Genomic DNA, 25,602 nt, shown 5'->3' on the forward strand with positions numbered 1-25,602 from the left:
AATTCAAAAGAACTTGTTTTGGACTCGAACAATAAAATACAAATAAAGTAGGGTTAAGCACGAAAAGAAAATATTTTTTTCTATGACTTAAAAGTGTTTCCTCGTCTTAACATTCAAAACATGTTCTATTGAGACCCCTACCTAACTGTACAAACAAAATTAGAAGGAAATTCGTGCTGCGGTAATGGAAAGTCGCCCCAATTAATTTTCAAGGACGTTTTCTTCCTTGTTTTAAATTTTCTGGACATTTAATTGAAATTTGTTATTTTTTTTAGATTTTATTTTTAAAATATTCATTTCTTTTAAGAAATTTGTATTAAATTTAATGTACGTGCTTTTTAAATAGAACAAGCACCTACCCGAAATCCTATTGTGTCCCTTAGCATGGGGATTGCATGACTATCTGTTTGTATGCCATACCACCCTTTAAAAAAATCTTGTTTTGGGCGTGTTCAGTGAGTCAGAAATAAATTATAAAAAAAAATAGTTTTAAATCCGTAAAAAGCACAAAAGTGCTGTTTCAAACTAACGGTGTTTCCTCTTCTCAATACTTTAAACATGTTCTATTGAGCTCCAACCTTACTGTTTAAAAAAAAGGAAAAATTTACTCGTGCTACGGTAATGGAAAATCGACTCTTTTTTGATGAATTCTAGAGAGTATTATAATGATTTTGTATATAAAATCTATCTATATATTTTTAATCAGAAGATTTCTAAGAAAATGACCATTTATGTATTTTTTAAAAGTTATACAATGGGCAGGTTCAGACGGAAATAAGGCAAGTTTCTAGTATCTGAAGAAATACCTTCCAATTAAGACAAATTCATTGGAAAGTTGAATGGAAAGTTAGTCAAAAACAATCTCCCTAACTATCAAGTCAAGTCTACTTCTGTTGAAATGACATTTGATCATGTCTTTTCATTCAACTGAAAGCTGAACTTTATTACTCCATGATTTATTCATTTTCTACACAGCATAATTCAATGCAAAAGGGTTCCTTGTACAAAATACAAATCGTTATAGACTTGTAGCTTGCCTGATCGGTGTTTTGTAGAGAACAATGTTTATAATTCTTGTTGTACTTAGTAGAGGTTTGTGAAGTAAAGTTCTGAATTTGAAATTCATGAAAAACTAACTAGTTGCTTTGGTCAAAATTTACGTTCGAAGAATGATGTTGACTGCAAATGAAGTCCAATATGTTGTCTGAACCTGCCCAATAATGTCTTTGATGGTTTTTGTACGATGAAATGAAGGTAGAGGTTAGTGAAGTAAAGTTACAATTTTGAAATGTATGGCATTTGGAAAACCGACTAGTTCTCTTGGTCAAGATTTACGTTCAAGGGATGCAGTTGACTGCAAATTAAGTCCATTATGCTGTCTGAACCAGGCCAATAAATAAATGTGCATCAAGGCAAGTTTCTGGTGTTTGATTGGCCAGCTGCCAAAAAATTGCTTTTCAATTGAGGTAACTTTATTGGAAATTTATGGGGTTCAGACTACATAAAGGATTTTATTTGCAGTCAACTTCATTCTTTGAACGTAAATTTTAACTTTGGTAGCAAGTTAGTTTTCCAAGTTATATATTAATTTTACAATTCTCTACTTCAAGTTCATAGCATACAAACAACCAAAAACAATTTTAGTATAAAACACTTCTCAGGCAAGCTACAACTCTTCCGCGATTTGAATTTTGTATTGTAAAGAAATATTAATTATTTCTTTTCCAAATTGACAAGGAACCCTTTTATAGAAAGCATTTAATGAAGTTGTGCAGAAAATTAGTAAATCATAGAGTAATAAAGTTTAGCTTTCAGTTGAATGAAAAAACATGATCAACTGTCATTTTGACAGAAGTAGACTTGACTTGATTGTTAGGGAGATTTTTCTTGCCAACTTTCCAGTCAACTTTCCAATAAAGTTGCCTCAATTGGAAGGCAATTTTTTTGGCAGCTGGCCAATCAGATGCCAGAAACTTGCCTTACTTTCAAGTCAATTATGTTGTGTGAACCTGTCCATTTCCTTCAAAAATTGATTGTTTTCGTATTATAAGTGCAAAAAGGGGTATATCTGCCGAAAAATCCAGATTCGCAGATAAACAAAATCAACTTATTCTGTTCAATGGAATGCAAAAACAGGGAAAATCTCTCCTTGCTATAAAGTTATGTCTACTCATGGAAAATGTCAGATGATCATATTTTGTATCCAATTGAAAGCTAAACTTTATGGTTTTCCCATCCGCAAACAGCTATTATAAAGTTGTCAATGGGAAAATAGTATTTTTCAAAACGATAACACATATCGTTATTGAAAATGAAAGAGGAATCGGAAACTTAAGACTTTTAAGATCATTTGCACCAGGGATCTTCGCCTTTTAATTTACCACACAAAATAGAAAATTCAATCAGATTTGCCATTCTATTGACTTCTTTAAGATAATCATAATCTGATAGATTCAGATTTAGGTTTTTCTTTTGCCCCTCTAAATGAAACAGGAATCAAATCACAAAATAAACTTCATAACTAAACAAAATATAAATTGTATTCAGTACAATATTCGCGGAAAAGAATAAGTATACAATTTCCTTTTATTGACAAACATTTGGAAAAGGATATGTAGCTCTATTTTGTATTTCCTAAAAGCTCATTTCAAGTCTAATTACTTAACCACAACCACGTGATAGGTCGGTCAGGATTTTGACAGGTTTTTTACCGATTTTATGATAATTTACGATATCATGTGTCATAAAGCGCGACCTAAGAATTTGAAAATCAAATGAAGTTTCAAACCTGTGGCATTGATATCTAAAGCGAGCACAAAGCTTAAGGTAACTTTTCATGTTTCCTCATAAGAGTTCTTTGTTTCTATTTAATATTGTCAAAGTCGGCACGACCGAATGCGTGATTATCGTTTAGCTAAAATGCTCTAATTGCTTTTCACTGACGACATCAATCTAATATCGTTAAAATCACTTTAACTTAGCTATTAATAAAGTTGTAATAATTAAATAATATAAAAAGTACATTCTTGCGAGGAATTGACAAATCCTTCAAGAGTAAATCATGTCATGAAAAAGTGCTTTCTCAAATTAGCCGTTCGGATTCGGTCTAAAATTGTAGGTCCCTTCCATTCCTGACAACAGTACTCGCACACAGGAATGGTTGAGATTTGTAAGTCACTAGGCCCTGGGTCACGACGGACTGTTGCGCCACCCAGTTTAATTTAATTTAAAAAGCACATTTAACTTCTTTGGTATGTAATTATTTTTGTTTTTTTTTATTTATTTTATGAGTTATGAACTTATAATAAAAGAAACATTGAATTTATGTGTATGTATCTTTGTTATAAAATTATCATTTAATTAGGCTTATATAACTATGATTGCAATAGTATTAAAAATCATTTAAATTTCAAGCTAAAATGGTACAATTTAAACTTAAATTAAAAAATAGAACAAACAAAAATAACAAAAGTAGGTATATTCAAAAACGTAAACAAATATTTATTTTAACACATTGCATCTTTTTTCGCTCTATATAAACAAATTGCTATATGTATCGAAAATTATAATTATAATAATATAAAAAGTATTATTTATTTAAGCAAGTAAGAAAAACCTTAATAACTTTTTCTTTCTTTTTTATACATAATATATGAATTTTAAATATTATTTTATACACACTGTATACAAGCTCTTTTAAACCTAATTTATGTATATTTTGTCCGGTTGTTTCAATTAATTTCTTTCACATTTCATTCAATTATTTCGTGCTGTACAAATGCTACATCGTTCGTCAACAAATCGATCTGGTAGGCATGTCTCATGGAATATATGACCACATGCAAATGCAATCAAATCATTGCGTGGGAGAATGTCTTTTGTAAGAATGTCGTGCGAACATCGAGCACAGGAATTATCATAAGAAATATGTGTAGCTTGATTTTGACTTTTTACTACTTTTTCATGAAGATCAAAATAATCACTAAGGACTATTTGTGTGCAGCCTTCTTGGATTTGAACCTAAAATAAAATTTTTTTTTTAAACTAAAATATTTTTACAATAAATTTAAAACTTACCTGCAATCGATAATCACAGAGCATTTTAATAACAGATTTTCTTAGTCCTGGAATTTTTTGACCTAGTTTTATTTTATTAACAAGAACTTCAGGATTTACATAGCCTGGAAGATTTGAAACAAAATAAATTTTTAAATATGGTTGCAAAGGTTGGTGCAGGAATCATCCTACAAAAATGAAACTAAATACTTTATTTTCTGTACGAATGATGGTTCTATTTTTAGAGTGCTATTTTGACTTTTTATGTTAATACTTGGGATAAAAGAATAGTAAGGATTTGGAGCGCTACACTATGTTTCGAGGACCGCATTTTTCGTTTAAAGGGAACCTACACTAGAGTTTGGCTGCATTCCCTGGAGTAGATGGACCAATATAAGAATGTATTATCTGTATTCATATGTCAACAAATTTAAAAAAATTAATCATATCGATAAACATTGCACAGGTTCAGGCAACATAAGAAAACTCATTTGCAGTCAATTTCATTCTTTGAACGTAAATTTTGACCAAGCAACAAGTTAGTTTTCCAAGTGTCATGAAATTCAAAATCAGAACTTTACTTCACAATTTTTTACTGTACGTTCATAGTAGAAGAACTACCAAAAACACATTATTGTCTAAAAAACACTCCTCAGAGAAGTCGATTACGATTTGTCTTTTGAATTGTAGAGAAATATTACTTACTTATTTTTTTTTAAATGGCAAGGAAACCTTTTACAGAAAACATTGAATGGAATTGTGCAAAAAATAAATACAGTATAGAGTTGTAAAGCTCAGCTTTCTCTTGAATGAAAAAACATGATCAATTGTAATTTTGAAATAAGTTGACTTGACTTGAGTTAGGGATAGTTTTGGCAGCTGGCTAATCAGATACCAGAAACTTGCCTTACTTTCATGTCCCTTATGTCGCCTAAACCTGCGCATTGCTACAGACACTGAAGACATCGCTTTTAACAAAAATCCCACTTGAGTATTAAAATGTATTAATTTCCTCATTTGCCATTAAAAAAGTATGCGTTTTGACCAGATTTGATAAACACGAATTTTGTTTGAATCAGCACTAAATAAAAACGAAGAACAATATTAAAAAGTTGTATCGGAAAAAATCGGAAACTAAAGGACGTTCTTATCCCTCTACCTTCCCAAAATCATCATCCATTCCCACATAAACAAGGCATACCAGCCTACGTTTATGTCACTAACTCCCATCTCACCTCAAACGCTGTAATGGCGAAAAAGCTAGCAGCAGTCCTATCTCCTATGCTCCTTCTCACTCTAGGTAACCTAGCTGAATTGCTGTTACCGAATTCCAATCTTTTCCTTACACATCAGAATGATGAATTAACATCAACTGACTCCGCACCCTTTCTCTTCCTCCCCAACCACCTCTCATCTTTATTGGGCTGAATCTAAGGTGTTAAACGACCCGTGCCGATGATCAGCCTGGCTGGGGGCCCAATTCAAAAATAGCCCAGTCTCTAACGGAGTATCAGGATACCTGGCGACATCCGGATTAACTAGCCTTATCTGTCCATGCGAATCTCTGTGCAGATGGACCAAAATGAATAAAACCAACAACAAAAACAAAAATAAAAAAAACAATTGAGACCGGTATCTCTTCAGGACCGGGCGGCAGCTTGGCGTCAAAGCCTGCTGCCGTATCTCTTGCGGCCAACACAGAGAATGGAGTAGTGGCTAACCATGGTCCTTTCTCTGCTGTTAATAGCAACGAGAATATAATGATAGCGATACCTAATTTCAGTAGTGGCAGGGTTGTGAAAAATGGCCCTACCACTACAAACGAGAATACTTCCAGAAATGGCAAACTCTTAAAAAAGCCTTTATAGACAAAGGCGGCAGGCGGCAAGCGGCAAAAATCTTAAAGGCATCATCGGGGACACCGCAGCAAACCGCTAGCGTCGAATGGGCTAAAAGCATACTTGCTACAACAAGGTCCAATAAAGACTCTACGTCCAAAAGAGAAAGGTCTCTTGAGGGGGCCGCACCGACACCAAACCGGCCTCGGGTGCACAACACCAGCACCCCCTCAATCCCATCAGGAAATAATCCAGTTTCAGTGACGTCGCGAAGGGCAAAGTCGTGGTTGCGGTCATTGACAGGAGCGATGATGATGGCACAATATCGGCTGATCGTTGGCAGTTGGTCAAGGTTAAGCTATCGGGTGGCTTTTTAAGCATTTTGAGGGAGCTTCCAGGACCACTTCCTTCCATAAGCGATGGGGGTTGGCATCAAGGCCATGTCAAACTCATGGTTTGTGGCGACCAGAGGTCTTGTGACCTATACAAGCTTGCTGTCAATGCCCGCATTTGGATATCGATCGAACCTGCTGGTATCGAGGACATTCTCGAGATGGTCAAAATTTGCAACCCATCCCTTTCAACACATAACTGGAAGATAGCCAAGCCGAAGAATAGATAGAATACCGAAGGTGAACTAGCGGTTGGTGGACCTGGAACATGAAAAGTTAAGAGTACTGTCGTCAGTGAAACAATTTAGTGGATTAGAAGTTTCTGACAAAACAGAGCCCTGGGGTACACCTACGTTTATTTTGTGAATATGAGATTTGATCCCATCCTTCCTACACATTAAAGAAGAGATTCATCGCTCGATGCCAAACTATATGAACAACTTTGAATTATCAATTGCAATAATCTTATTTTCTAAAAAACTGTAGGAGTGCGAAAATAAAATCCGTCCTATAAAATCGTTTACGCTTTCAAATATAGGTGGAATCACATCACTCATTGGTAGTATCATATTATTAGCAACCTGTGTTGCAAGCAAATTGGCCTTATCAATTGAACTTACAAAAGGAGTGAGAAAGAAACCGACTATGAAGTAGTGTAACACACATTTTTTTTATCTTACAAATAAAAAAAAAGAGAAACTTAAAAGCGTATGGGTCACGGAAATCGCTTCTGAATCTCGTTATGAATCAACCTAGGACCCTTTTAGCTTTATTAACTATGCAGTTTGATTCAAAGTTAACTTGGGATCAGTCAGAAACACAAAGATTTTACTAAAACGGCATGCATCAAACGTTTAATTGATATCAAAGAAAAACTCATGGGTTTCCAATAATCTATTACCTAAATGTTAACAAGTCTTCTTGCAAAAGTAACCAGTTAAAAGTTGATTCTATGCTTTCGAAAAGCTTAATGTCATCAGCATAAGTAAGAATTTTTTATGATCGAAACCAAGTCATTTATAAATAAAATCGGACCTAAATGGCATCCCTGAGGGACGCCAGAATTGATAGCAAATTGATCCAAAAACTCATTACGAAATACAACACTATGAAGTCTATTTAAAAAAAAAATATATTCCACATTGAATAGTGGGAGAGTAGGGGATTATACGAAGATTTATGCATTTAACGTTTAGCTGGAATTTTCAATTACATAAAATATCCATTTCACCTAATAGAACTCTTTTACGCCGCGACCAGCAACTACTTGGTTCCATTACGGCTTTTAAGAGATGCTACCACATTATAAGTTTCTAGTTCCACATTTAAAAAAAGTTTGAAAACATTCATTACATTCTCATAGGTTAAGGAAAAAAAATAAATAAAATACCTTACCTATGATTCCATCCAACAACGTTGTCATTATTTCTGGATTCTCCAGAGATTCATCGATAAGATTATTCCATAAATCAGAATCATCATATTCTTTACAAAAATCAATTGCCATTTCTATATTTTTAAGCTTCAAAGAGACGATAAAGTAAAAATTCAATTAATTATCTTCTTTGCAATATTCAAAAACACCCAAACACTCTACCTTATGTATTATTATATTTAAGGCTTCACTTGTATTCCCCATTCGTCCCAATAAGTAGACCATTTCTGGATAGAATAACTCACGCTTACATATATCCAAAGCCTCTTGAATGGGATAGTTATTTGAGCGTCTTAGAAATGACAAAAGTTTGTCACGATCAAATTTTGCATAAAGATTTACAAGTTTCCAATGAAACTTTCCACTGTTGTCTACTTTGTCCAGAGCATCAAGGTACTATTAAAAACAAAAGCACATGATTAATTGAATTGAATTTGAATTTAAATGGTTTTGTTTTTTCTTACATTATATAAATACTCTTGCTTTTGTTCCAATTGCTGAACCACAATTTCTGGTATGATTTTTTGTTTTTGAATTAACATTGATATGGCTTGATCCTTATCAAGTTCGATTAGTGGTATTATCAACTTGTGAATAACACTGTATAAGTTTTTTCGTCGAATCAATTCAAAGACGTCCTTATTTTGTAATCTACATCAAAAGCAATAAATTAGAATTTCTAGAAAGCCCATTCGTCTATCCGATAGCAAACTTACCTTAAATACATAGTTAGAGCACTTTCATATTTTTCTTGATGAGAATATAATATCGCGAGTGATTCGAGTAATTCATTGGCGCAATTTTTACGAAAATTATCATGAATTGCATTTATTACAGCCGAAGTATCATAGAGGGTTTTTGGCCATTCTTTGATTAAATTAAGAAAACCTTTTGCATCGAATTTTAAATATTCATAGAGAACCATTTCATAGACTTGTGGATCTAATTTACAGTCTTCTTGAGTTGGTAGATAGGAGCTTACTGATCGTAGCTGTTGAAAACCAACAAATTTATATACTTCTTCTTCCCAGAGTTCTTTGTTGTTGCCGAGTACACGGAGGCATAATTTAGCAGCATCATCGAATTGTCTTAATGATAGTAAATGATCAACGTAGAGCCTGTTGTAAAAATAGATAAGTGTTAAAGATTGTATTTCAATAATTATGCACAAAAAAGTATGCTTACCTTGAAACTTCAACTAGGGTAAGTGTTCCACTATTACTATTTGATATAACATCCATTGCTTCTTCGAATTTTCTATAAAATATTCAAATGAATGTTGATTTAATGTGCACACATTTCATACATTTTTAAATAATTCAAAAATTTAAAATCGTTATTATTTTTAGCCAAGTTCCATATTTGAAAAAACAGAGCAGTGAGAGTAATTGGACAAATTTTTGAAAGAAACATTGAGCCTAGTAAAGCATTCCACAATCGTGTAGTGCAGCTAAAGAAAGAATCCCTGTACTAAACAGTACGTCCGAAATAGATAGCCATGAGACCTACCAGGCTCAAAAAAAATAATAAAAGCTTTGTAAATTATAGCCAGATCAGGAGGGGTAAAAAACTTCTTCCATCGTCTGAGAAAACATAAACGCATAACAGCATTTTTGGCAATGCCGAATATATAACCACTCTACAGCAAGTGGTTTGTGATGCACAAACTAGAACTGAAAGCTGTTCAGTCTCCTCTATGCAAGTACCACCCATGGATAGTGGCATTGCGGGGGGGTTACCCTTTTGAAACAGTAGACAGCATTGAGTTTTCAAAGCATTCAATTCTACACAAGTTTTTATTCCCCATTGGACAATGCTGTCAAGATCAGAATTAAATGAGCTTATCGTGTGCCGCCGTTGGTAGTCCACATCCGAAGAACAAGAATGAGAACATGAAAAGCTGAGGTTACTGCCATCAGCGAAACAATTTAGTGGGTTAGAAGTTTCAGACGAAGTATCAATTATAAAAGTAAGGACGAGTTTCCGAGGCAAAACGGAGCCCTGGGGCACACTAGCGTTTACTTTGTGGATTCCACATTTGAACTCGTCTTATACTACATGAATTAAACGGTCCGAAAGATAACTTTTAACACAGCAAAGAAGAATGCTCCTAACCAAATTATCTCCATCTGCTTTGAAAAGCTCAACACTTAAAGTCATCTGTTCCATCAGCTTTGTCAGACTTTAGTTTAGATATGGCAATCAATAAAATATGGTGGCACTAGCATAATGGTATGAAGGTGTTTCTGATAAGATTGTTTGGGCCTTTATACCGATTTAATGTTGTGATGGATTAGTATATTTAAGTTGGTACACTTCAGAGAACCATGATACCTTAAGCTGAGGATTAAAGAAATCATTCAACAAGACAATGACCCCACGTACAATAGCAACAAAGTTTATGTTCTTTTAAGTCATCAAGATTTCTGTAATTCACTGACCTTCTTATAACCTTAATATCAACTCCATAGGGAACCTTAAAGCTTATATGTTCTAATGTGAATTTATAAAGGTAACTAAACATTATAAACCAGGTAATTATTTTAAATAGTTTCTGATACTGAAACTATCGATAAATAATTCTTTTGAGTCAATAACTACCGAGGTATTTGACTCTAAGTCAATTTCCGTAGGTTTCCTCAGAACAAGTAGCATATTCGAAAATTCGGGTATTGAAATAATATAAAAGTCAATGTGCAAGTTCATAAAACATACAAATTAAATTTGTATTCAAGAAAAATATAAATTTGTTGAGACCTATTCAGGAGACGATCTTAAATTAAAATAAAAAAAAAAGTTTGTATTCAAAATAAAAATTGTGTTCAAATACATTTTTAGATTTTCAACCGTAATAATGACTGGAAGAGTTTCCGCATAGATTTTTGATGATGGAACTGCAAGAACTGTGGTATCCCTTCTTATTGGAAGTTTTCCAGTGATCTTAAACATTGATAAATTAACGCCAAGGTAATCTTTACCTTCAGTTGTTCTCAGTTACCAGTCTACTTTCCAATAAAATTGCCTAGTGGATAGTTATTGCTATCATTGAAATCAATCCGGAGAAATATTTAAATAGATACTTTAATTTGTTTTCTTTTGATTAGAAAAAAAAAAAACAATTTTGTCAAAAAATAGAGCGAATTGCTGCACTGAATAATTATACAATTACAATGACAATCAGGATTTTTTTCCAATGATGGCTGCAGGTGGACCTTTAATTGGAGGGTAATTTGGCACCTGACCAATCAAGCACTAGAAACTTGTCTTGCCTTCAAATCCCTTATGTTGTCTCATCCTGGTCAATCACAATGTTAAATTTGTGTGCTGTCAAAATGACAATGCAAATCATGGAATTATTTTCGACCGTGCGATTATAGATGAGTTTTCCAACAACAAAATTTAAACGGAATATAGCGCTTAACCTGACTGTTTAAATGGTTATTGGTGGTTAAATATTTAAGTAAGCTGTAATTTTTATTATTCGTAAGGGGGCGACTTTCCATTACCGCAGCACATTTCCTTCTGATTTTTTTACATTAAGGTAGGGGTCTCAATAAAACACGTTTTAAATATCAAGGCGAAGAAACACCTTTAAGTCATAGAAAAAAATATTTTCTTGTTCGGACTTAACCCTACTGGATAACAAAAGTATTCATTTTTATAAAGATGGATCCAGTACAAATAAGGGAGTTGGTAGTGGAGTGTACTCAGAATAGCCTAAGGCTAAGCATCTCATTCCGCTAAAAAAAAAATAGCTTTTGCGATAGCAAACTCTAGGTGGCACAATTTACTTACATGCGCAGCCACAAAACTTATATGGCCTTCACTGGACTTAAAGCGCTCTAAAGCCTTGTTATCTCAAAGCAGACTTCATATTAGCTTCCTAATAGGTGTCCTTACGGGACACTGTCTTATATGCAGACACGCAATACGACTTGGTGTAGCCTCAAATGACTTCTGCAGGAGCTGTATGGACGAAGAAGAAGAGGAAACAATCTCTCATCTCCTATGCCCTTTCCCTGCTCTTTCACTCAGACGCAAACTACATCTGGGGGACTACTCTTTTGATAATCCCACTAGCTAAAAAGGATATCAAATATATTCTTCGCTTTAAAAAAAGCTCAAAATGGTTCGACTAGTAAGAAGTAATTCTCTAGATTCATGTGGTATTACACAATGGGCCTTTGCTTTTGGCCTAAGTGTGTGGATTCTGAATCCGCAGCCACTTTAACCTAACCTAACCCCACTTTTTTTGTATTTCATTTTTAGAGCCTAAAACAATTTTTTTTGAATTGGTAACATGGCGAGGTACTAACAGCTAGGTATATACATAGGTATATAACCCCCCGCTTGGGATCACTATAGGATTTGGGGTGGGTACGAGTATGGGTATATACAAAGTACTTTTTGCATTTGAGCACTAAAGCAGAAGAAATCCCCAATAAAAAAGCAAGTATGGCAACACTGAACAAAAAATATGGAAGAATGTCAAAATCAACCATTTATGCTCGTTTTGTATGTACAAAAGTGAACTTTCAAGATTAATTTAAAATAGAAATAAATGTTTCCTCGCACTTAAATTGCTTTAGTTATTTATTTGCACATATGTTTTAAATAAAAAAAAAACACGAGTCCAAATTAGTGATGCGGTAATGGAAAGTTCCTTCGTAAGTCTCGCTGAAATTGTTTTTATATTCACTCATCTCAATTTATAAAATGACACCCCACACCTTTTAACCCTTTTAACTATAATTTTCAAACATTAAGCCTTTCAAATTTAGAAAATACTTGAATAAGCTGGGCATTATTCAATAACTAAGCAAATGCAAACGCACCATTAAACACAAATAATTGCAAGAGGTCGCCTGTATCGATAAAAAGAACCTTGATTTTGACGTCTCAATTATTTTTGCAATTTTCTTTTTGCTGTATTTTTCATAAGAATAAACATTCCCTCAAAAAAACACTTAAATCTTCTAAAAAGAGCCAAATTATCTTTAAGGAATTTCTTACTTTAATAAATTTTATTCAACATTACTCCGAGTAAGGGAAAAAACAAAATTTTGTCGCTTAAAATGCGGCGAATGAACAATTTAATTACCCTCTTCAGTGCCATTTTTGCATTTTTCTTCGGTTCCTTTTTGACGACAATCATTACAAATATCGAAAAATGTCCCTCAAAAACAACGGTGTCCAAATTGGACCAAAATCATGAAATATTCTTAATGGTGCTGATTCTATCGGCACCCAATTATATAGAGAAACGACAAATAATCCGAGACACTTGGCTTAAAACTGGAGGTCCTCTGGTTCAACCCTATTACCCGGAGGACTTTGTATATGTTCCTGACTACGATGCAGATGGCTTTCTCGAAATGGAATCAGTTGCTGAACAATCGAATCATATACGGAACTATGTGGATTGGTTAGATGGCGTAGAAAATGCCGTTGCTAGCAGGAGGTACATCAAAGTCAAACATTGCTTTGCCATTGGGACGAAGAATCTCAGTCCAGTTCTCTTGGGAGAATTGAAGAAGGAACAGAAAGAGTTTAACGATATGCTGTTCTTGCCTAAATTGCATGATTCCTACTCAAACCTCACAAAGAAGCTGATTCTCTCCCTCGAGCATCTCACCAATCATGAGTCGTTTACCTATCTACTTAAAGTAGACGATGATTCTTACGTGAAGATGGACTATCTGCTCAATGAACTTGTTTCTTTCGATAGGAAACTGATTCGCAAGTCCTCCGGCTACAAGGCAAATCCAATCCCAGAACTCTACTGGGGATTCTTCAATGGCAGAGCAGCCATTAAAACGAGGGGACAATGGAAAGAGGAACATTATTACATCTGTGGCAAATATGCGCCTTATGCTCTTGGGGGAGGATATGTCATTAGTCGGTCCATTGCCGAATATATCGATGCCAACTCTCAAATCCTTAACACTTATGTTAGCGAAGACATATCCATGGGAACTTGGTTGGCCCCGCTGCGGAATGTCTACAGACGGCATGATATTCGCTTCGACACCGGCTACATGCCAAGGAAGTGTCGTCGGCAGCATTTGGTTCTGCATAAGCGAACAATTCAGCAAATGAAAGATCTGTATGAGGGCAAGTTATGTACGTTCGAGGTTCCAAATGAACACAGTCTCAAGCGCCCCTTGGAATACTATTACGATTGGAAGAAACCAGCGGATTCATGCTGTAATAATATAGCAGCTTAGAATAAGTAGAGATCGTAATTGTTTTTATATCAACTAAACTTTTCTAGTCACTACGTGTAATTCATAACCAAAAAGACTTAAAAAATATATAATCTCTATATACATAGATTAACTTGAGTATATGTAATTTGTGTGATTCACTGATGATTTAAAACTCTAAGACTTACCTGTGTTCTATAAGCCACTGTACCCGATCGTCGGTCTCATAGAGGCTAGCTATGACCAAGTCCTTGGGAGCGATAATGAAGTAACGATTCTCTTCAATAATACAGCCCAGCATATAATCGTTCACGGTGTATTCTTCGTAACTGAAATGAGCAAGAAAGAGGAATGCCTATCAAGAGTCTGACTTATTTTTCTTATGTTTTGACGACTATTTTTGTATAGGAACTTATTTCAAAATAAAAAAAAATAAAGAAAATTGGTAAATTTTTATTGTTATTACTTCTTACAAATTTTCTTAGTTTATTTCTTACCTGGAAATATCTAAAGTGGGGAAAGTAAATGACGTTCAATAATTGGTAATCAGTTTAAAGGCCTTTTTAAGTAAACTAAGCTAAATATTTTGTTTAAAATGGTTCAATTCTTATAATTTTTTTTGCAAATGTGTACTGAACCACTTTTTTTCTACACTAAATTGTAGAAACAAACTTTGACTAAGTTGGTAAGTGCAGGCTTTGTTACACATGCTCAAATATGTTCATGAACAATTTGGTCGGAAGAAAGCATACCCGATTAATGGTACCTGAGTATTGTTTTCCCAATACTGAAAAAAGGAGAGTCTTTAAACTCACCAACTATAGAGAAATCGGTATCCTTAACATCGCATAAAAAACCTTCTCAGCTGTAATATGAGAACGTCTAAGGCCTATTGTAAAGAACCTAATAGGTCCTTATCAGTGTGGTTCTTAGACCAAAAATGTCCACAGTCGATCAAATATTCACATTATGACAATTCCTGAAAAAACCAAGAAAATCAAATCGACACCCGCCATTGATTTCAACGTTTTCAAGGCAGTCCCTGCCAGTTCCTGAAATGTACAGATACAGAGCAATGTCTAGTTTTTGCATCCCTGCCAAACTCGTCTAAATAAATCGAACTTTTGAATGTCAAAAAAGGCTTTAGACAAGGTTACGCGCTGTCATGTGGTTTCTTTAACATTGTTCTTGAGAGAATAGGGCAGAGCTCCCACGTCAATACTTGCGGCACCATCTTCCAAAAATCTCTCAAATTACTCGCATATACTGATGACATTGACATAATCGGAAGAACTCTGCATGATGTCAATGACCAACGGCAAAAGTGGTTAAAGCGGATAGTGATGGCAAAACAAAGTTCATGCTGTCACGAAAAAAGGGACTACAAGACCCAACATCTTGTTGAAAACGTAAGCATCGACAGACGCAACTTTGTAGTTGTTAAGGACTTTGTTTATTTGGTCTCCGCTATGAATGCAGAAAGCAAGACAACCGCTGTATTCAAACTAAGAAGCACTAAGGGCTAAGAGAGCATTTGAGTGAAAAGCTCTCTCTTGAGCAACCAAAATATCTCTACATAAAGCCCTCATCATCCCCGTCCTGCTGAAGAATGGTATATGACAAAAGCGAACAGAGCACCTTGTGTCGTTTCCAGTTCTTCTCGTGATCTACAGTCTCGTATGCATAGAAGGTGAATGGAGTAGAAGATGGATCTACGAGCTGTACAGCGAAGTACACTTATCCAGAAGGATAAAAGTCCAACGACTGATATGGTTAAGTCACGTATAGTGCATAAAAACCAAAGCTACTCAATTTGGAGTGCGCAACTGGAGATATTTAGCTCGGGACCAAGCTAGATTGAAAAGTTGGTTGGGTGAGTCTCTAGTCCACACAGAACTGTAGCATCGCGTACATAAATAAAACATCGCATCACAAACAACACATCGAACGTAGGAATATTTGAGAAATAATTACAAAATTATGTAGGTTTAATATTCATCGATAAAATATTAGTTGACTTGAAAACAAGGGAATAATAGAAATGATAGAATAAGAAGAAAAAAAAGAGAAAAAGATAGTTAGAGTTAAGAAGAGAACAAAACCTAAGTTAATTTAGTTGCTCTGGTTAGAAAATAAGTTTTTAATACTTTAATGGAAAATTGTGCATATCACTTATATCCCGCAGATGAGTGATAAGCGAGTTCCAGAGGCGAAATGCAGCGATGAAAAATTGCCTTTCTGAGGTCAAACACAAAAAGCGTAGCAAAATTACCGACATTCTGATTTTTCAAAGAAATAAGCTGGTTGACGTGTTTTCAAGATTTTAAAAAACAGTATCAATGTTCGACGTTTCATGAAGTCATTTAAAGGCATATTTAGTAGAATCTCTTGCAAATGTGAAACATGGATCTGTCGATTGATACTATTAAAGGCTATGTTTAGTTTATTTTTGCTGATGGAATCACAGTTGTAAAAAATTTCGCATCCATGAGTGAGAACTGGTATTACTAGGGTCCTTGCTAGTATTAGTCTGGTTTTAAATGAAGTAAAGTTTTGGGCGGTCCACAGCGTTCTAAGCGTTCCATAGGTTTTACCAATCAATTGGTTGATGTGATCATTCCAGGTCAATGTTCTATTGAAGATTACACCTAGATTTTTATTAGAATTAACGAATTCTAGTGGGTTCTCGTTTGGAATTATGGAAAGAAAGTTTGTTAAATCTAATTGTTTTCTTAATATAACCAGGAATTTGCATTTGCTTGCCTTGAGAATCAACCCATTGCAACACGCCCAGTAGGATTTTTTTAGTTCTTGGTTCAAGTTCTTGATTCAAGGTGAAAACGCAATCTTCAATTAAACCCAAAGAACAGCTTTTGTAAATTTGAATGTGATCGGCATAAAAATGTTTTAATACTTACATTATAATAAAACAGACTTCATTCAATAGATAGAAAAGGAAGATTGAAATCGGTCTAAATTCATTACAAAGCTAGTTATTGGGGATAGGAATTATTTTTGCTATTTTCCATTGCTGCGGGAAAATGCCAGTGGTAAGGATTGTATTGAATACATGTTTAAAGTAGGGTAGAAACAACAGAATAGACCCTTTAATGAAAATTGGATTCAAATCATCAGCACTAGTGGCATTGGAATTTATACTTATGCAGCTTTCAACTATGTCTAAGGCGTTCAAACAATCGAAACTGGACAAAGTGTCTGTAGAAGTTGGTGGTATGATTTTGAGAGATACATGATCTCTCATTTATATTCATTGCAGCTGGAAAACTATTTCTTTGTTTACCTAATCCTGGCTTTCGGAGGTTGTTCTATAGTTTACGCCCATCGGATCTTAAATCTAGACGGTTAGAGTAGAATTGTACTTTTGCGCGTCTAACCTCTGGAACTACTTTATTTCGTTATGATTTGTACAATTTTCTGAGCTTGTTAATACGTGAGTATAGTGAACACACAGAAGAAAGAAAATAGTTAACTGCAATTATTGGCAGTAGAACCAAACCTTCTATAAACGTTTTTCATACTTCCGGCCATTGCCTTGATGTAAGTACTATTTAATTAACCTTTCCGCTGCTCAAGATAGTACGGGAAGGCTAAAGCTTGTATTCAAAATATGTTCTTTACAATTACGTATATTTTATCAGTAGAAAACTAGGACCAAGTGACTAACAATTTTTAACCATTTCTTTGTGTGATACGTTTTAGGGATACCATGACAGTCCTACGCATTAACCGTCATGCCATGAGCCCTACAATATTGTTAATTAAAAAACAACTTAATGTCGTTTTGCTGGAGGTATTCAGCCCTATTCCGAAGTCCATCATAATCGGAAACTTTTAACGAATTCCGAAAAAACTATTATCAATTAGGAAAAATTTATACAATTTTGTATTACAAAAGGATTTGGTAATAGTTTTTTTTCGGAATTCGTAAAAGTTTCCGATAACCATAAAATTCCTGATAAGGCTATTTATATTTTACGTTTTTATCGCAAACATTTGGTGGGTCTCACGCATGGCTTTTGATCTTGGCAAACTATACTAAACTTCAGTTTAAGTTCTTTTCTCAAGCTTAATTAAATTAAATTGATTTTTATCACAGATGTCTGTGGTTGGGTTAAGCCCTTTAGGTCACATCATAAATCTAGTTATCTTTCTCTTCTCTTCTGCCTGATGGTTGGTGTCTTTTTTATTTTATTTAAATATCGTAATTGCTTAAAAATAGTAAGATTTAGAATCTTATAAAGTAGCTGTAAGCTTATTTAACAAAAAAAAAGCTGAGCCAAGATAATAATAAAAAAAAGAATTTACTTTAAATTATTAAAACTATCATAAGATACAAAAATTCAATGATTATTAAAAATGTTCATATTAAAAAATGAGCATCAAGCAATTTTTTTATGCTTGTTGCGTTCAGATTTTGTTTTATACTACGAAGTAAAGTGTTCCAAAGCTTAACCGAATTAAGAGCTGAACGTAATTTGATTGTTAACAATAGATTTTAATTTATTGTCAATATTTATAAATAAATAAATTAACCGAATTTACAAAAAATTGACATTCCGATGTTAAATATATATTTTTCCAAGGGCATGTCTAGTAAGCGCGAAGCAAAAACAGATATCCTATCATGTCTACGTAATCCAAAAAAAAAAACATAACGAACGATTGAGTTGAAAGCTACATTAAGTTTTCGCCTGCTCGTGAAACTGGATAGGAATTACCAAGGATTTAGCGAAAAGCAAACGCGTTTTTAATGGTGATAAAGATTGTGAAACCCATAACGGACGAAGTACTCCATAGATCCTACCAACAAGATCATCCCAAGTCAAAAGACGATTAAAAGTCACACTATGATTCTTTGCTGTAACCACATATTCGATGGTAGCATTGCTCAGACCAATCGGTGGAAAATAAAAAAGGTCAAGAGATTTTTTATTAATTACAAGACATTTGGATCTTTTTGGGTTCAACATAAGTCCGTTTGACAAAGACCAAATAGCCACTCTCTTGAGGTCTTCATTGACACAGAAAGCTCCTTGTTCTAAAAGGCCAAGTGGACAACTGAAGTAAAGCTGAACGTCATCAGCATACAAGTGAGAGCTGCAATTAACTAATGAAGATGGAAGGTCATTTACAGAAGCAGAAAACAAGAAAGTATGGAACCTTGTGGTACACCAGTGTCACTGCTTGCTTTCTATCAATTAGATAAGAAAAAATTAATTTGGTTGCACTAGATGAAAAATTTAAATTTTGCATGAGCTTTCTACATAGATTGACATGATTAACAAAATCAAAAGCCTTCGAATAATCCAACAAAACTAGAAACGTAACATTGTCTTTATCTAATACTTTACTAATGTCATCATTAACGTTTAAAAGTGCTGTGTTTCTTTCGAAATTCAGATTGATAAGGCAAGGGTTTCTTTTTTTATATTTAATATTTGAATGTATTCATAAATCATACATTTCGGTAGACATTTTTCGATTTTTTAAGATATTGGTGAATTTTTCAAAAACGTACCTGAAAAATATAATTAATTGCTCTCTAAATTAGTTTGCAATCAGAAGATAAATATCTTTTAATAATAACGATTTTTACTATGTAGTTTCTATCACCTTTTGCTTATATAGCCATGTCGTTTTGGCTGTCGTTTAGATAAAGAGGAAATTATAATAATGGTATTTATCATTTGTGCTCAAAGATACTTAGGTTAGGCTAGGTTAAGTTGAACTGGCTATGCGGAATTGAGTAAGATACACTTAGGCCAGTTGTTGGCCTATATTGTGATACCACATGAATCTTGAGGCATTCTTTTAAAGTTCAATGAAACCAATTGATGTTCCTTACAAAATGTAAAAGACTAGATGTTAGTGTGTTTTGAGATCGTTCAGATCGTTATGTCGTTTTAAAAAAATTGTCTCCTTAGTGAGCCCTACCGGTTGGGGTCAAAATACTGTATTCCAAAATTTTGCATATTAAATTTCAGTATTTTAAAATACTGTAAATAAGGCTGAAAAATAAAAATAGCTTTGATAATGTAAAAAAGTTCAGCTTTTTTAAATACATGGTTTTGAAACAGAATACTCTTTTTTTTAAAGAAAACATCATACAAATTTTGCAATATGTTATCTCTTAAACAATAACATATGTACCTATGATAATTCAAAAGTCTTTTAATTAATACAAACCAAAACAAAACAAATGGTTTTTTCTTCTTATTTTCTCTTTCTCATGTTCTTCTTCTTAATTGTTTGTTCTTCTCTCACATTTGTACGTAAATTGTTCCTATTAAAATCAACAATTGCACCAAATTAATTGATTTGTCAAAACTTCCAGTATTATAAGATCCAGTATTTTGACAATACAGAATATTAACCATACAGTATTATGGCCACACAATATCATACAGAATTTTAACCATACCGTGTTTTAAAATACAGCATTTCGAGCTGCTTTTTCAGCTAGAGCAGGTCAGGTACAGGTTAGTTTAGGTTAAAGTGGCTGTTAATGATGGAATCCTCCTAAGCTCAATGGAACCAGTTTGAGTCTGTGCTAATATTATATAGATGGTTTAGATCGTTAAAGAAGAATTCTTCTAGGTAATTCTTGCGTTTTTGAGCTAGCGCAGGGCATGTACAGAGACGTGAAGAACTGTTTCTTAGTCTTCCTCATCCATACAGCTTCTGCAAAAAACCAATACGCCTAGCTGCGTGGCGTACTGTCCTATCAGACAGTGTTCGGTTATGACACCATTTATCAAACTTACATGCAATCTACTTAGAGATATCAAGCACCTTGAGCGCTTTAAATCTAGAGTAGACCAGATGTTATTCATAGCTTCACATGCAGTGATGTTTTTTTTTATTTATTGCGTCTTGTTTTAGCAAAAGTTTACATGTAGCGATTGGTAAATGAGCTTTTGCCAAACGTGATATAATGGGTAGTGCTCAACCATTTTTGGCGACTTTACCAGCTTTACAATTTCCTGGAATGTCTCTATGGCTCGATAGTTATGAACTTTTATAGAGTTTGTAGAGACAGAGTCCAGATTAAATGACGGCCTGAGATGTTGATATCAACTTTTCAGGCCAAACCTTTTTTTATAGCTAAAAGCTCTGCTTTTGAACACCCTTTATGGTTGAGAAGATGGAATGAGAGGATCAATTTTAGTCGTTCAGAGTACACGCCTTCACCAACTCCGTCATTAGTTTTTGATCCATCTTTATAAAATTAGATTGACTCGTCTTCCAGGAATGGCCTTCCTAAAAAGATCTGGAAGCTTCTATCGAACTGAAGTTGAGGGATAGTGAAGTCTATTTGCTTTGGAATTGCTTCTAAATAATCAAGAATTACGGATAATATTGTCATAAGTGCACGTTGATAAAGATTTTCGGCAACTATTTGTTTGTTAACTATATCTAGAGGGAGAGAGAGAAGCCATCCGCTTATATTATATAGACAAGATGAACGTTGGACTTTGCTAAGTTTATCGCGGTTAACACCCTTCTCTAAAGAAGTCCTCTATAATAACACACCGTAAATAAACTTACTCTGCAAATATTTTAACAGAACGCCATCCAAAAGATAAATTTATTAAAGATTTTAAAGGAGTAAAGTTATGTTTTGTGCATTTGGGCATTAATTTGATGCCAGGGCCTTAAATCTAAGCCAACGAATTATTCTACATATCTGATTAGGATAACTCTACCAAGGCAAATGTATTGTGTTATGTTACAGAAAGAATCTCAATAACAAGCAAAAAGACCTTAAGTAATGTAAAATTTAACTTTTAAGTTACATTTAAAGTCTATCTATCGCTAACCATGTTTAAAAAGAAAAAAAAGACACACCCCATTTTGTCCATTTAATTTTTGTTCACACTTTCTGAATGGAGATTTAAACAAAATTTTTGAAAATTAAATTTTTTTAAAACTTACCCTCTCAATGACAAACTATCTGTGCACACTTCTTCGCTATTATTAAATTTGTAGTCCATCACACATAAAACAGGTCGCAACGCCTTGCGGTTACTATCTTTTTCCTTTGAATAGCCCAAAACTACTAATTGATTTGCAGTCAATGGCGCTAGACCACAAATATAGAAACTTGTTTGGAATGTGGAAACTGTAATTCGAAAACAAAACAAAATTCCAAAAATGTATTTGTGAAATGAATTAATTATTCTTACCAGGATCAACTATAAAGCCCGGCTCATCACGAGTAGAAATACCCAGAGCTGTCCTCTTTCTGATAACACATATTCGAATGGTATCAACCCATCCGATGAGTAATGTTGTGGCATTTGACCAACGAAAATTACAGCGAAAATTTTCCAATTTGGCACTGATACGAATTAAGGAGGTATACCAAGAAAATTAATAATTTTCCATTCAAAAAACAAAAACCATTAAACTTACTTGTGTGGCTGTTCCCATTTCATCAATCCCAAGGAACACTTCTCATTCAAATCATAAACCCTCACTCCCAAGTAACTAGCCCACGCTACAAATGGTCCATTCCAACAGACCGAGAGGACGTAACCCTCAGCATCGCACAGCGTTGATGATTTCAGATTCTTCAAGAAACTCTTTTCGTACATTGTTAGCTTTTCATCGCCTTGCGATATCAGAAACATTTTACACATTAATTAAATGCAATGGAACAAGAATTTCTTGAATTGAGATACATACCAACAATAAATCGTTTCCCAGCTGGAACTTTAGGATCTGGATCTAATGCCACTGCTTTAACAGACTTCCCAATATTGATTTTTTGGTTATTCTCATCGCTGAATAGCCCTGTTATCACCACCTCAATAGCGAAGAACAGAAAATAGGTCATTGAAAGAGGAAATTGGCTTGGAGATTAACAAAAGAACTTACTTTGCCATCATCTGAACACGTTGCTACATATTCCCCTTTGGAATCAACTGAAATCTCATTTACTCCAACTGCATGACAAAACGAATTCGATTTATTCAAATATGAATCCACTGTGTTTCCTTGATGATCCAAAAGGTACAAACGACCATTATAGCTTCCAAAGATCAAGAACTGTTTTTGAAGTTAAAGATTAATGAAAGGCTTAAGCAAAGAAAGAAATAAAACAAACCTTTGGATGAACCTCAGCACAAGTAATAACATCGTACTTAAGGATTTCTTGCAAATCATTACCAATTCGCTTGTATTTGAATTTGGGTTCGATTTCTTCTTCGGTGCTTTCTGTTTCTGTGTCCTATTTAAATGAATGTTCTATTTTCTGTTTTTGCTCTTTCAAGATAATTTTAAATATAACTATACTTACACTATTGGCATCACCCATTTTATGAAATTTTAAAATAAGTTTTAAGGATTTTTAGGAATTAAAAACAAAGAACTTTCTTGAGGAATTTCGATTTGGTTTTTATTTTTGATAATTTTTGTTTGCTTGACAATTTGTGATTTGTGAAGAGACAAGGAATTTGTCATCAGAGAACAGCTGGTGTTGACAGTTTGTTGGTGTTGCTATTTGACGCTTGGTGGTTATAAGCAATTAAAGAGAAATTAACATAACAACAATGCTGACACTTTAATTAAATAATGGTAGAAAATTCTTACAGTTAATGTATTCAAAACATTAAGTTTTCACATTGAACTGTGAAATGTAATGTTAGTTTATTTAAATTGACTGTCACAATTACAGTTGTAGCCGCATGATTTCACAAGCAAATCTTAGACTTAATCGTAACTTGTCAATGTAAAATGTTCAAAGTCAAAATTAACCACCAAAGTAAGTTAAGTCCAACTGCACACCAAAGAGTTGCAAGATAAACTTTCAAGGAGAAGAAAATCAGTGGCTTCAAATTAAAGAATTCAACTTTTAGTCTTTTGAGTCCAAAAAGGGAGATAAAAACTGAAACAGAATCGAAAGTTGTATAAGAAGCACATATCAAGCACCGAACATTCCTTATGGTATTCAAAATTCTTTCAGGGAACCATGATTTGATAGAGAATGTATGAAGGCCAGAATCTTATCATATGCTTGGCTTAATGAGTTTAGGAGGTCTAATGAGTGGTTCTCAAAAAATAAATAATTAGATCAAAATCAAAGATATAATATACTTTGCAAGGAAAGAAGAAAATATATTACGAAGCAAAGGCAGTTAGTTGGTTGCAGTACTGCATCAGAGTCTTGGAAATTGTCGAGGAAATTAAATGACACAAAATATACTTTAAATCACAGATTTTACTTAAACAGTCTACAAAGTCATTTTTGTAAACTTCTGGACCCACCTGGTTTTTATGTCGACATTCTAGACAAGCCTACAGCAAAAGAGGAAAGTCAAAGTAAATCCTCTCTCTGGTCAAAAAGCTGCAGGCGCTTTTAGAACATTAGTAGAATTGTATAGATATGGAAAATATTTGAACATTTCCACAACAGTTAAATGATTTTTAATTTTCCCAACATTTAAAAAAGGCAGCGTCGAGGATTCTGAAAATTATAGAGAATTTAACGGGTGTCTTACTGAAAAAGGATAAATGCGTGGATAGATACAAATATGGCTACTGAATAAGTTCTAAGCAATCTTCAGCGTTTTGCATTGAAGACATCATAGGTACATTACCAGGATACGTAAACTACTATGATCGAAACCTTGCTTTTTGCGGATGATATCGTTATGCTGGCATACTCCCCGGAATTACACCAACTGATGATTAAAAAGGTTGTCGGAGTACTGTTTGCAATGGAATTTGGTGGTGAACTTAACTAAGTCAAAAATAATGAATGATGAAAAAACAATGAAAGAATAAAAGTTCCTGTGAGTTTACTCTACTCAGAATTTGAAAATGAAAAAGCATCTCACGGAAAACATGTTAAAAGCAAAAATCACCATTAATTTTGCACGGAGAATGTGTTTCAACAATAAGACCATAGCAGCAAGTATAAAGTGTATGAATCAATATCACAATCATTTCATCTTCCTAAACTTTATGATAATGCTGAAAACTGGTTTGTCACCACTATTCATGAAGAAGTTTTAACTTCCAATAGACCATATATGAAAGTTTGCAATATGCCAAATGATCGTTTACCAATGCGAGCGGCTCTACAAGATATGAAATGTAAAAAAGGATGGGTTAAAGAAAGAAAAAAAACACTCATTTCGGAATGAACTAACTATCGAAGAAATTCAAACATGTTTCGTTAAGGAGGAACTGTCGAACCTTAACTTTATCAGGAAGATTTAGCGCTTCTTTGTGAAATATGCAATCCGGCAGAACGTTAGGATGTTTTTCATTTTGTTGGAATGTTACTAGTTTTAAGGGAAACTAGAAGACACAAAATAGGTTCTAACATCCTAAAAGAAAACGAAACTCAATAAAATTAATGCAACAATAAAAGTCTGCAAAATAGATCCTTGTTACCAAAACAGATTAATAAGTAAATACTTTTGGATAATTTTAGAAATTTACAGCAATGAACAATTTTTAGATCTCTCGTTCCATTTAATTAAGTCTTTAGTTTTGAAAATTGTTACTAAAGGAAACGACACTTTATAAGCTGGTATTTTATTCTTGTCTAACTGCTACATCCGGCTTATCATATCACTGCTGTGCAGGCCGTTTTTAACGGCAGCCAAACATATATTGTTTTTTTTTACCTTGGTGATTTGAAC

General features: G+C 33.9%; 2 protein-coding genes across 2 annotated transcripts; one reads left to right on the top strand and one right to left on the bottom strand.

Moving 5' to 3' along the window:
* Nucleotides 1-3,478: 3,478 nt before the first annotated feature.
* Nucleotides 3,479-23,403, bottom strand: LOC129939431 (vacuolar protein sorting-associated protein 41 homolog). Its single transcript, XM_056047441.1, has 15 exons — nucleotides 23,250-23,403; nucleotides 23,058-23,180; nucleotides 22,829-22,999; nucleotides 22,637-22,757; nucleotides 22,364-22,562; nucleotides 22,135-22,289; nucleotides 21,884-22,070; nucleotides 14,116-14,256; nucleotides 8,907-8,978; nucleotides 8,438-8,839; nucleotides 8,186-8,372; nucleotides 7,884-8,117; nucleotides 7,682-7,808; nucleotides 4,078-4,181; nucleotides 3,479-4,020 (listed from the first exon to the last, which is right to left on the bottom strand). The coding sequence occupies exons 1-15, from the start codon at nucleotides 23,265-23,267 to the stop codon at nucleotides 3,757-3,759; spliced, it is 2,505 nt and encodes an 834-aa protein (XP_055903416.1). The 5' UTR covers nucleotides 23,268-23,403; the 3' UTR covers nucleotides 3,479-3,756.
* On the top strand, nucleotides 12,627-14,075 carry LOC129939432 (beta-1,3-galactosyltransferase 6). Its single transcript, XM_056047442.1, has one exon. The coding sequence runs from the start codon at nucleotides 12,797-12,799 to the stop codon at nucleotides 13,946-13,948; it is 1,152 nt and encodes a 383-aa protein (XP_055903417.1). The 5' UTR covers nucleotides 12,627-12,796; the 3' UTR covers nucleotides 13,949-14,075.
* Nucleotides 23,404-25,602: the final 2,199 nt, after the last annotated feature.

The sequence above is a fragment of the Eupeodes corollae genome, chromosome 1, assembly GCF_945859685.1.
Source record: "Eupeodes corollae chromosome 1, idEupCoro1.1, whole genome shotgun sequence".
Taxonomy (NCBI): domain Eukaryota; kingdom Metazoa; phylum Arthropoda; class Insecta; order Diptera; family Syrphidae; genus Eupeodes; species Eupeodes corollae.